Raw genomic sequence first — 14,060 nt, forward strand, 5'->3', positions numbered from 1 at the left:
CAGTCTTATCTGGGCATCACAGAGAACTTGTGCGTTAACAGGATGTAATTGCTTACACCTAACAAAAGCAGTTTCATTCTCTACAAGTGCCGTTCTTGCTGTAAAGTGTACCCAATACATTAGTAAAGCTGGACACTATTGCAAATTGCCTTTTTATGCTGGCAAAAACCTGCTGTTATGCTTTATATTTGTATACTCATCCCATAAAAAATTAAAACTGAATTTAGTACCTTGTTCCTAACCTGTCAGCCAATTCCCTGAGAATAGACAACAGATGATATATAGGCTATATAAAAGAAAAAAATACAGTTCTTCAGTGCAGGTATGCAGCATCGGCTCTCTTAAGAGGAATCTAAAATAATATGTATATTATATTCATCATTTAAGGCTTAATGTTTGTCATGTCAAAACACATTACAATGACGACTGTGATTAAGGCTGCAACGATTAGTCGACGTAATCGACGACAGACTACAAAAAAATCGTTGACACGGATTTTTTTTTTTTTTTTTTTTTATTGTCGACGCATCATACACAGAACCTTCAACAGAGGCTCCAGTCATAAAGAACCATATTGGTTTTTGTAACTGCAATGCACTACATGTCTAAGGGCAGTATCGTTTGTTAATGTTTGTCAAGACTACACACAGTTCTGCCAACGAAGAAGAACGTCTGAGGAGAAGAAGAATGTACAGGAAAGTAAACAGTTGCAATGGCGAGTCGCATAGAGGAGGGGAAAGGAGATGGAAAAAAATTGAGACAGAAACTTTCTAAAGTGTGGGAGCACTTTACCGAAAAAGAAAAAAAAAGTTGAATGCAGATTATGCAAAGCGGAGCTTTCTTTTCACGGCAGCACCACCGCGATGCATGAGCATCTGAAACACAAGCATCCTGGAGCTGTGATGCTGCCATCTCGAGAGGTAAGTTTTAGCGAGTAAAGTTACTGTCACGTGTTAACATTGATGTTTGCACTATAATGTGCATATCAAAGTTTCGACAATGATAGTTAACCCTTAAACCGACACATACTTGGGTGTTGATGCACCCCTGGACGCCAAATACTTTTTAGCTGCACTTTTTAAGTAAACGTCACAATTCACAAAGAAAATGTGAAATTTTAATGGAACACATTTTTTTTCATGCAAAGAGCATCACAATTACTGCAACACTGATCATTTTACACACTGCAAATGAACTGTAAAAACTATTTAAAAAAACTACTGCAACAATCCATTATTATATGTTCAAGGTGCAACTGAAGTCATTGGTGAAATTCAGTAAATCACCGAGCCAACTGCGCTTGAACTGGCTGCACGCAAACACACAGAGGTAAGCGCTGATGCCTGCAGGCTCGTCTAATGCAGTGGCTAAATCCCAGAGATAGTGGGGCTGCAGTTCAGCTAGGGCCGGCAGTGGTCGTGAGCTGGCGGCTCAACGAATATATGGCTTTGACTAATCACGTCCGGCGTGCTGGCAAATTGGTTTGTGAAGTAAATATAGCCGATTGTGGGGTTCAATGAATATACATCACCGAATATACTCGGCTCCGGCATGCTGGCAAATTGCACTGAGAAACAACTTTAGCCAGTTCTGGCGGTTTAAGGGTTAAGTGAACATAATTTCAGTTATGTTTGTTAACGTGTTTGGAGCTATAGTAAACGAGTGAATAGGAGTAGCTGAGCCATCCTAGTTTTTTTTTTTTCTTCTTTTTTCATATATTTGAGTTCATACGAATAGTAAACCATCTCTAACTAACATTAGGTAACTTGTGTTTTGGAGTATATCAGTAATTAGTTTGTTACATATTTTAGTCCGTTATTTTTTTATTTTGGCATAATATCGTACATTATGTGATAACACTACAACACTTTTCCTTCAGAGTGTGATGATTAAAATATCTTTGTCTGCAACATTATTCTTTTGTATTCCTGCTACCTCTACTCCTGCTGAGCATCTCTTCTCAACAGCTGGGAACACTGTCTCAAAGAAGAGAGCCAGCCTCACACCAGAGCATGTCGAAATGCTCATGCTCCTGCACTGCAATCAGGAATATATGAACTAAATATTTTAAAAACTGTACATTAGTGTTTCATTTTATTTGAATTGAAGCATTATTTCAACTTTTGGACTTTAAGACACACCAGTGGCCATTTTTGGTTAAGTTAAATGCAATTTTTTTGTTTAACCCTTTAACCGCCAACTCCCTAAATATTCCCCACGCCAGGCGAAATCTGAACAATTTTTGTTTTTTTACTTTTTTACATTTTTTTTACATTTTTTACATTTATTCAAGCAGTATTGACCACTAAATGTTGTGCAAGTTGCCAGTGTATACACGAAATCTATAAATGTAACCTGAATTCTCAGCTAAGCAAAACATCTTGATACCAAACCGTGCCCTTTTCAATGGTAGATACTGTCGAAACTGTAAGCGGCCCTTCCACGACAATAAACTTTCATCAACTGCAACTGACGGTCCTGGCATGTAGGGCAACTGAAATGCTTCAAATAAATGATCAATCAAAGGACGTAGCTTGAACAAGTGGTCGCGGTTTGGATCTTTCTTATCTGGCTCGTTTCTGTTGTCATTCAAATGAAAGAATTTCAGCAGCAAAGAGAATCGGTTACGTGTCATGACAGCTGCAAAAATAGGTGTTGCATACATAGGATCTGTAGACCAGTACATCTCAATATCTGGTTTTCTGATTATTCCCATCAACATCAAAATCCCAATGAATTTTTTCATTTCGTTTTCATCAGTGTCAAACCAAGCACGAACACGGGAATGTGGAGGTAAATTGGGATTTTTCTCAATAAACTGTGCTGCATACAGATTTGTCTGATGAACAAAATGTCTAATCAAATCAGGTGACACAAACAGCTCATAAAACTGCTCAGCAGTGTAATTGTTTACATCAACAATAAAGCCACACGTTCCCTCAAACGAATGCAGAAAAGGTAGTTCACCACGGGCAGCAGCCCAGCTGAGATGCTGGGGATACACCCACTCAGCGCCGTCATCCGATGCGTCTTCATTCACAATATCATGCAGCGCACGTTGCTGCTCATCACTGTCACTAAAATCTTCTTCAGAACTGCTACAATCATGATCAGAACTGTCCAAAATCGCCTGCAAAGCCTCACTTGAAGTCAGTTTACGTTTCGCCATATTCACAGCTGTTACATGCGAATCACGTCACATGACCGGCCAAAACAACCACAGACTTGTCGAAATACAACGTAGTAATAATACCCACGCCAAACCGTCAGTTATACTACTTGCCAGGCATTCATATAACCACAGGCAAATGTGCCGGATAATTCCGGCAGTATGGCGTTAGCATTAAAACAACGGTGCCGGATATATCCGGCAGAGGGCGGTGAAGGGGTTAAAGACTATGTGCGCTTTAGTTTGTATTATTTAATGTATTTTTTGTGATGGTCACACTAATATAAAACATCTGATTATTTTCATATTTATGTTTCACTGGTTGTTATTTTAATTTATTATTAACTTTAATCGTGTTAATGCACAGACATCAGGGTGACATTCACAGGTGGACAGACATGAGCAGATGAGGCAAGAAATGCACTGGAACCCAGAAGAGGATGTGCAACCACAGGTCGCAGGCTTCAAAATAGTCAGGCATGAAATTATCGTGACTAATCGAAAAAAAAATTTGAACGATTAGTCGACTTAAAAGAAGTGGTGAGGCGGCCTTCTACTGTTATGCACCTAAAATCTGGAATAGCCTGCCAGTAGGAATTCGCCAGGCTAATACAGTGGAGCACTTTAAAAAACTACTGAAAACACATTACTTTAACATGGCCTTCTCATAACTTCACTGTAATTTAACCCTGACACTCTGTATATCCAATTCATTCTAATAACTATTCATTCAAAATTTGTACTAACCCCTACTCTCTCTTCTGTTTCCTTTTCCGGTGTCCTATTGGTGGTGGCACCATCTACCCAAAGCACCATGATGTTCCAACAATGATGGATGGATTAAAAGCCAGAAGTCTGTATAACCATCAGCATCAAGTGACTCCGTGAGAACCCTAACTACAAAGAGGACTATTTCATTTATGTTAGGTAGAATGCCCAAAGGGGACTGGGCGGTCTCGTGGCCTGGAACCCCTACAGATTTTATTTTTTTCTCCAGCTTTCTGGAGTTTTTTTTTGTTTTTTCTGTCCACCCTGGCCATCGGACCTTACTCCTTATTATGTTAACTAAGGTTGTCTTATTTTAATTTCTTTTTTGTCTTTTATTCTTCTTTTCTTCATTATGTAAAGCACTTTGAGCTACTTTTTGTATGAAAATGTGCTATATAAATAAATGTTGTTGTTGTTGTTGACTGCCAAAATAATTATTAGTTGCAGCCCTATCTGGGATATGAATTATTATATACAAGAGTCATCATGTAGTTGATTTGGCTGCATTTTGCTACTTCATTTAGGGGATGCCTTCACTTCCCAGTTTCTCTGAAATGTTGCATATAGAAGAGTCAGAGTTGCTGTAAATATCCACATTTTCTCCCATCAAGTTCTCTCTTATAAATCTTGATATTTGTGTGGAAAGAGTGGTTCTACATCTACTTAAAAGGAAAAAGTATTAAAATGATAAATTCACAGCTTTTTCCCCTTTAACGTATTTAGTATTACTACTAATAACTACTAATCATAAAAATTTCTGAAGTGACAGGGGTTCTGGTTTCCTAATGGTTTTATGACTTTTATAAGTGTTATATTTAAACATACCTTTTGAATATTTAGAAATATTTCAGACATCCACCAAAAATATAGAACATTTTCAAATATAAAACTTGCTATACTCTTTAGAAATATTTCTGCATCTACTTACCCATGGCACTGGAGAGTGATGACATGTTGCATATTTGTCAGTCCTGTAACAATATTAATTCTAATACCTTTTTGTAAAATTCTTGTTTCTTTGCTTTTTTTAATACATTTCATTGATTTTAATTAGAAATAGAGAACATTCCGTATAGACAAGTCAAACTTAACAAATCAAAGCAAAACTCCACCCCCACCCAAGAGAAAGAGAGAAAAGCCAGCAACCAAAGTTACTCTATACAGGGAACAAGAAAGGAAGGGTATCCTTTTCCCCAAAATGGAAGCTTATTCTAAAATGTTATTTATTAGCTCCTACCATGTTTTAAAAAAAGTTGTGAACAGATCCTCAGTGAAAGGTATTAGTCTGATCTTAGTCGGTCAATTCTGCCTTCGGCTTTGCTTTGTGGTTCATGGTATACAGTTTAAAGATCAACAGGAATTCTAGAGGTTCAAATACATAGAATTCAACTGCTATGATCATACTGCCAAAGAAAGCAAAGATAAGATGTGCTTACTGCTTAATACCATTTGTTTTGCTTCCATAACATTGCACTGAACTAATGTAGACCATTTTGTTAAGCTGATGCATGGGATATTGGTAAGGAAAATTAAAAGACAGAACTCAACGATGACTGCACCAGACAGTAGTGACGTGTGGCATGTTGATTAGTACATGCAAGTAAGAATTTTACAGTACTCTGCACATGTGACAATACTGACCCAATAAAACGTAAAGTGTCTACAATAACAAGAAAATAGCACAATCATGAATTAAGTTTGCTACTGCAATGCTTATAAATCTCTTACAAATGTAATTTTGAAAAAGCAACATAATGCAAAAACCAAAGAGGATTTTTTAGCACACACTCCAAAGAGACTGTGACATCTCCAAAGATTGTGTGATTGGGTTTAAAGGTACTTAAAGGCCTCTGAATGTACAGAGAACTTTAAAAGTGAGAGCTTTGTACTAGTTGAAAGGATACAGGAAACAAGAGTGGTGACAAGAAGAACTTTACTCAGAAATGGGCAAACAACTCAAATAATGGGGGATCGATTGGCATTGACCTGAATGAATATTATGCTCTGGAATCAAAGACACATATCAAGTCTGACATTTGTGTAATTTCAGATACAAACAGAATCAAAGTGTTTTTGCCAACAATGCAGAAACCTTGCAGCAATTTTGAAAGAAAAAAATAAACTTTTGTTCTAACACTTTAGTGTCATGCAATACTATTAGTTAGGGATGCACCGATACCGAAACGGGTATCTGGTATCGGCCTCGATACCACATTTTCTAAAGTACTCGTACTCGTTAAAAGTCCCCCGATACCGGGGACCGATACCACGGTCTGAGAAATGTCTATGTTTGAGCTGCGTGTAAGGGGTTAATCACAGGCGCCGAGTGCCCGCCCCCAGGCTCCGGCTGCAGCTCAGAGGAGGGGGGAAGGCGAGGCATGTCAGCCATGTGGAACTATTTCAAAGTGAATGAAGACGACAAAACAAAGGCGGATTGCAAATTGTGCTCAGCGAAATTGTCCAGAGGAGGCTCAAAAGGTAGCGCATTTAACACAAGTAATTTAATCAAGCACCTAAAATCCCAACACGACAACGAGTACAAAGAGTTTACCCACGCTTCTAAACCAACACAACCCACGCTGCAGCAAACTCTTGCAAGACGAGAGAAAATGTCCAGAGACAATCCACATGCTATGAAAATAACACAGGCAATTATCGAGTACATTGCATTGAGTGACCAGCCACTCTCGGAGGTAGAAAATGTGGGATTCCTGCGTCTCCTCCATGTTCTGGAGCCCAGATATGATGTCCCAAGCCGCCGCTACATGACTGACACGGAGTTGCCTAAACTACACGACTCCATGAAAAAACATATCCACAGCCTACTGCAAGCCTCCTCTGCGTTTAGTTTCACCACGGATATTTGGACAAGCAGTGTTAGGCCCGTGTCGCTAATTAGCCTAACCTCCCAGTGGATAGACGAGAGTTTCTTGTTTTTTTTGTTAAATTATATGACTAAAGCTGTTACCTGTAAATTTAAATCATGTTTTTATTAAGTACTCGGTATCGGCGAGTACTGAAATGCAAGTACTCGTACTTGTTTTCCAAAAAAGTGGTATCGGTGCATCCCTACTATTAGTCAAACTCGATGATTTGCAAAAGGACAAGTGCATTGCAGTAGAATTCCCTTATGTTAATTCCTACACAAACTAATCATCATAGTGATACAGGCTTTTTATAGCTGATCCAAACACCTCACCAAAGACATTATACCACATCAAAAAAAGTTGATAAAAACATTTAATAATAATAAAAGTTGTCACTCTTTAGAAGAGATAAAACATGCCTTTAAGAAAATGCTATTTTGGTGGGTGGAGGCAACACACAAAAATAGTTGGAGTACTTCTCTGCAATCACAGATCCTAGACCAGAGTTTCCCAACCTGTGGGCCGTGGTCTCCTCACTGGTCCCCACATGGGTGGCAAACACAATGGCTTGTTAAAAAAAAAAAACAAACAAACAAATGGATCAGGACACCAAAAAGGTTGGGAGGCGCTATCCTAGACCCTTTCCTACATTTAGTAAGACTGGAACTTGACAAAGAGATGCTTGGGAACCATGTTCTTTCATAATATCCACAAAGAAGACATCACAAATCATAGCCTGAAAGATGTGTTTGCTGCACGGGAAATGCAAAAGAGCATGTTGGTCTGTAAAACTGCAGACAGTGTGGTCAGTGCAATTAAAGCCACAAACCTCAGCACAAGAGTGCAGTATTTTCGTCATTGTTTTCTTTTGGCAATAAGTGTGAAATCTAGTAACATTTCGGTTCAGCTACAGGTGTAATACTGTATTATCAATTACTTACTATCACAGCACATTTTAATTTGGTTAGGTCATATGTAGAATATAAACATTTTTAGGTTTGATAGTATACAGTTTTTCACTACAATTTAAATATCTTATTTAAAAAATAAACAGTTATGTAGTGATTAAAAACTCCCTCATGTTAAAATAAGTTCAAAATATTAATTTTGTATTTTTTCTAATGTTATTATGTTTTAGCTCCACATCTTCTATAACTAAATGTTTAAATGCGCATGATGCTATGGTATACGAGGGGGGACCCAAAAATAACCGGAAATAAGGAATTTTGTTGTTGTTAGGTTATTTATTTATTTCCGGTTATTTTTGGGTCCCCCCTCGTATAAATAAAATTCTTATTATGTCATCTAATGGAAAATGGGGGGGGGGGGGGTTTTGGACAGGATGGGCATTGAAAAGACTATACAAGAAGACTATCAGTACCACAACCTATAGTCGGAAAAAGCCGGCTTTGTTCAGAAAGAACTGAACGTTCAACAAAAACAAACAAACAAAAAAAAAAAAACACTGTGGCAATTTAATCCAAAACTGAGGCAAAGACCCTTAAGTAGAAGGCAGTAGCCACATAGATACTCTTTAACGAGGAAACGTTCAAGAATCATGTGCACATTATGCAAGCCACTGGAGATGAGAAACCCATTTTAAAAGACTTAGAAGAGCACTGATTCATGTTACAGATAGACTGTATTGTCACAAGCCCAGTACAAGAGGATGTCATCTACAAAGCCACTTTTGCATATTTTTGCTACATGTGTCTTGGCTCTCATGAGATGGATGCAGTTCTCACGTACTCAGTCAAGGCCAATGTGGCAACACTATATGAAACAGAAACAAGCAGATCCCAAACTGAGGTGTTGTATGTGGCAGTTTTTCTAATCCCAACATTCAAGGAATAATCAACCCATAAATTTAATTTTTTCTTGTTACTTGTATTACTCATGCCAAAAAACCTACACATCCTTTACACAATTATTAGCTCAATCTGTGCAAAATAATGCTTTTTTACTAATACAATGATAAAATGTTACCTCCAGAATTACCAGCCAGTATATATCAACAAGAAACTCGAAAGACTCACGGGAGGGATTTTTTTTGAATTGAAGAAAAGATACTTGACCAGTGAATAATGGGGAAAGGGTGGGTCTTTATGTATGTGCTGAGAATTGAGGAACTATTTAAACACACTGTTAGCATAAATAGACTAATTTTGCACATTTTAACATAGTGACTTGTATAAAAGACACGTAGATTATGTGACATGAGTAAAGGGAGATAAATATCCATGTGATAATGTCCGGCATCATTCACCTATTGATTTTGTTAAATACGATCTGTTACATACTTTCTCCAAAAAAAAAAAAAAAAACAAAACATGGGATTAAATTTTTTTCTCAGCCACCACTAAAATGTACAAAGGGTATGAAACACATTAAAAAAAATACTTTTGTGAGGAGTATTCCTTTAAGTACAACAAACCAAATTCCTTATAAGAAAAGGCAAACAAGTCCTGTGGTGGGTTGGCACCCTGCCCGGGATTGGTTCCTGCCTTGTGCCCTGTGTTGGTTGGGATTGGCTCCAGCAGACCCCCGTGACCCTGTGTTCAGATTGAGCATGTTGGAAAATGGATGGATGGATGGAAAAGGCAAACAAAACTTAACAGCAACATACTGTTTCACTTCAAGAAAGACTAGAAGCAGGACATGAACAGCTATACATGTTTTTAACACTGTAAACTAAAGAGAATTTGCTGACTGGTGGAATAAGAATTTGAGAAATATACAATAATCCTGACAACACTGAAACTTGTGAACAACAGTTTTCTGGAGGTTGAAAAAAAATTGTTCTTGCATTACTTTGTCTTTTAAAGGCTCAGCACTTTCTAATTACCTGTCATATAAAGTCAAATGCTTGTCTGTCAAAGTTAAACCATATCTTTTAGAGAATATATGTATTAGTTTCAAAATTTTATCAAGATATTCTAGCAAAACTGTAGTTTCCAACTAGCCAACTGATAATTACATTACCAATTAAAATATAATTTTCTATATTTTTGATGAGAAAAACATGCATTTCAATTACAATAATGAAGTGAAAAGGTTCTGCAAATAACCTTGTTTTACAATTAAACAATTATTTTGAATAAATACATATAATCTAAAACGTCAAGGATCAATCTAATATTATAATACATACAGTAGATTGGTTAGTCATACAACCAGATTATGATTAATATGTGATTGGAGATAATGCTGACTTTTGTCTATTTATTTATTTTTTAAGACAAATCGTGTGAACTCTCCTACCATATTCCTATAAGCATGGAAATGTTCAATCAATTCAGACACAGCTGTGCTGTCTTCAGCATTACTTAGGCTGATAAAAATCTGGAATGATTTCTAGTCTAATGAAGTGAAACAGAGAAAATTTCAGTAATGCTTGAAATAAAGTGTTTTAAAATTATTCTATATTTAAAAAGTACATAATGATATAAAATTTTGTATCATTTTAAAGGCAAATTCCAACAAAGCCGAGTTTAGAGTGTATTCATGATTTGTTTTCTGGTCTGTTACAGCCATTTAGCTGACACAATAAAATGGAAATATAATATTTGTGTACCGGGATTACTTACAAAGGAACTTACTTAATTTCATCTTTCCTAAGGTAAATAGGATATAGGATCCCCCCAGTCATCCCATGCATTTTATAATCTTGTTACCTATTACTGGAATATTAATCTTTTAATTGTGTTTTGTCAAAATGCACGGCCTAGAGAGACTTTTATTTGCACCCCTCCAGTGCTGTACTTTCGTGATATCCTGACTGGTTAAAACAGAATGTGATCATTAGTGAAATAAATTATAATTTAAATTGCACTAAGATTAAATTTGTGTTCTGTAAATTAGTACAACAGAAAAAAAAAGAATATGTGCTTTGAGGCTATAATCATATTCATAAATATCCAAGTTGTTGTTTTGGTGGTCCGTCGTCTTGCGCTATAACAGAACAATGTATATTACGTAATATAATCCCAGCTTCACAGTGGTTCATCACTGGTTGATTCTTAACACTGTGTTATAACACTACACTGCTGGATTGTATCAATCACACCTACAGACAGACACAATGAAGATATGTATTGACATGCTCCAGTTTGCAGGCTGAGCTTTTTAAACCAACCCAAATCTATGCATCCATAAAATGCAACCTAAAATGAACAAGCAAATTGCTCAGGAACAAACAACAAAACAGCAGTTTAGCACAACATTTTCCAAATGTAGTACTTGATCATAGTGGGATATTTGCACAGTTTAATAAAACAAACATAACAATAACTTCTAAGAGGAGTTCAACTGATATTTAGAAAAGAACACAAGCAGAACTGAATACCAAGCTGCAAAAACACCAAAAGTAAGTCAGTTTCTACATCTCACATGTATGTAGACCAACAATGTTTTCTACGAAGCTGGATTTCAGATCATGACCCTCACACAGTCACAAAAAGTAAAGTATGAAAACCCTGCTTGGCCTTAAGCAAGTGCTTTCAAGACCAAAACAGACAACTCCGATTTGATTCTGGGTTCACGGATATATTTAGATGAAACTAAGCACAATCAAAACAACAAAAACCATTAAAAATAATTTCGATTCATCAATCCATTTTTATTTGACTTGCACCAAGGAAGGCAGAACGCAAAGATCTGCTGCCTCAGCTAGAAAACTCCTTGGTCTAAATATATCCCACATGTGTAACAGAAGGCCTCGCTGGGTCATATACAGACGGGTAACACTAGTGACAACATGTAAAACACTGCTCCAACTTCAGCTATAGACAGACCCCTCGCCTTTCGAGTTCTGTAACAATTCACAAGAAACTCCTTTCAAGATCTTCATGCACACACAAGTTGCCCCAAAACAAAATACATGGTCAGACACAATTGATCATCATGGTGTTCAAAAAAAGAAAGAAAGAAAAAAAACTTAAAACTTGTGCGCTACCCGATCACAGGAAGTCAAATAAGGTTCAGTGTGGAAGAACAAGCACTGCGGCTGTAATACCAATGTCAAGAAACTTAAATACGGAGTTCGACATTAACGCAAAGTGTTCAAACCTCATCTGCTGCACTGGGCAATTTCTGACTCTTGAATTGACTCATAAAGCGGGGCCACCCTCCGAGAAGAGCACCTTAAGACCTGCAGATCAAGTCTAAAGAAGAGAAGTTTTCTACATCACCCAATAACATTAACAACTCCCTAAAACGAAAACTTCAGCCCACGTCCAGCAGCGGGGCATATACGCAAGAATGCAACATTTACATTGGGACCTAAAGTAAAAACTGGGAATATCAAACTCACTAACAGCGTAGATACCAGACACATCGAATGTTCGACCACACTAGTTTCCTTTCATATTGCAACTTAACCGAATAATGTAAACGTTCTCAGACCAGGAAAATAAAACGGAGCTATGCAAGCATATTACCTTGCTTGTCTCAGTTTAATATTTCGAGTTTGTAACTGGAGTCAAACATGAGCATGTCAGCTCCTCTGCATTCCACCGTAGTATGATCACTACAATCACGTTTAGTAATATGTCTCCATACGTTCCTATGCCTCCTAAAGAAGGCCCCAACTTGCACCGGCGTTTCCTTTTCTCAGGTTGTATTTTTCTTGTTTTCGCAGCTGCGAGGCGACTATATTTTGGCGGCGCTTCCAACACCCCTTCCCTGTCCCGCACCAAGGAACCACCCAACCAGGTCCCCATCGCAACTTGGTCTTGCCTCTTACCATTGTTCAGGACTCAGAGTGTCACTTAAATCCGAACGTTAGGATACTTCTTAATCGACAGTCCCGAAGACAGACCACACAAGAAACCCTGCCCAGCCTGCTCAAACACTTCCTGCTCCAGCACAGGTTGAGGCAAAGAGGGGACGGGCGGAGGCGGCCATTGCGCATCCGGGTCATATTGCTGCAGCCCCTGAACTACCAATCAAAACGCAGCAACCAGGGCATGGCCAAGTATGGAGAGGCGGCGTGTGGCAGAGGGAGGGGCAGAAGAGAAAGCGCGTGGAACGTCGGAAAAGAAAAGATTTTAAATCGCCTAACAGAAAATATTTTTATCATTTACTATAATCATAACTTAATTATTATTTTAGAACTATACAGTACATTTAAAACTAAGGAAAAGTGCAATCCGATATACCGAAAAAGAACGGGTACAATAGACAGCTGAGAAACAATAATCGGTGAAAGATTGAGCGGTTGAATACGCAGTAGTTAAAAACTACTGTTCTATGGTGCGAAAAAAAGTAAGCATTCACACATTTAGGAATAAGCTGGTGATCTTTGACAAAGTTCTTTTACGAAAATGATCTAACAATTTATCATACAGTAGAAGTACTTGTAACCGCTTTAGTTTTAAAGCCTGGGAAGAAAGAAAGCCTAAATAATCTAAAACTCGTCACATTTTAAAAACACAAACGAGAAGATACTTATTCTTATTTACGATAGTAGACAAAAGTCAAGATTATCTCCGATCATATAATAAACATAAGCTGATTGTATTAATAACTGATCTACTGTCTTTTTCTTCCTCTTCTTTCTGTTGCTCCCGTTGGGGGTTGCCACAGCGGATCATCTTCTTCCATATCTTTCTGTCCTCTGCATCTTGCTCTGTTACACCCTTTCACCTGCATGCCCTCTCTCCCCACATCCATTAACCTTCGCTTAGGCCTTCCTCTTTTCTTCTTTCCTGGCAACTCTATCCTTAGCATCCTTCTCCCAATATACCCAGCATCTCTCCTCTGCACATGTCCAAACCAACGCAATCTCGCCCCTCTGACTTTGTCTCCCAACCGTCCAACTTGAGCTGACCCTATAATGTACTCATTTCTAATCCTATCCATCCTAGTCATACACAGTACAAATCTTAGCATCTTTACTCTGCTACCTCCAGCTCTGTCCCCTGCTTTCTGGTCAGTGCCACCATCTCCAACCCATATAACATAGCTGGTCTCACTACCGTCCTGTAGACCTTCCCTTTCACTCTTGCTGATACCCGTCTGTCACAAATTACTCCTGACACTCTTCTCCACCCATTCCACCATACCCGCACTCCCTTTTTCACCTCTCTTCCACAATCCCCATTACTCTGTACTGTTGATCCCAAGTATTTAAACTCATCCACCTTCACCAACTCTACTCCCTGCATCCTCACCATTCCACTGACCTCCCTCTCATTTAAACACATGTATTCTGTCTTGTTCCTACTGACCTTCATTCCTCTCCTCTCTAGAGCATT

The 14,060-nt window shown here is 38.0% G+C and overlaps 1 protein-coding gene across 4 annotated transcripts in view; it reads right to left on the minus strand.

Moving 5' to 3' along the window:
* The window catches only part of capzb (capping actin protein of muscle Z-line subunit beta), a 54,666-nt gene extending 41,959 nt beyond the window's left edge, over positions 1–12,707 (minus strand). For all 4 annotated transcript variants that reach the window (XM_028807333.2, XM_051930234.1, XM_028807334.2 and 1 more), the window contains exon 1: positions 12,548–12,707. In XM_028807333.2, the coding sequence (XP_028663166.1) occupies positions 12,548–12,550 (3 nt within the window). In that variant the 5' untranslated portion in view covers positions 12,551–12,707. The remainder of the gene's footprint in view (positions 1–12,547) is intronic.
* Between the last annotated feature and the right edge of the window lie 1,353 nt (positions 12,708–14,060).

Source organism: Erpetoichthys calabaricus, chromosome 8, assembly GCF_900747795.2.
Source record: "Erpetoichthys calabaricus chromosome 8, fErpCal1.3, whole genome shotgun sequence".
Lineage (NCBI taxonomy): Eukaryota > Metazoa > Chordata > Cladistia > Polypteriformes > Polypteridae > Erpetoichthys > Erpetoichthys calabaricus.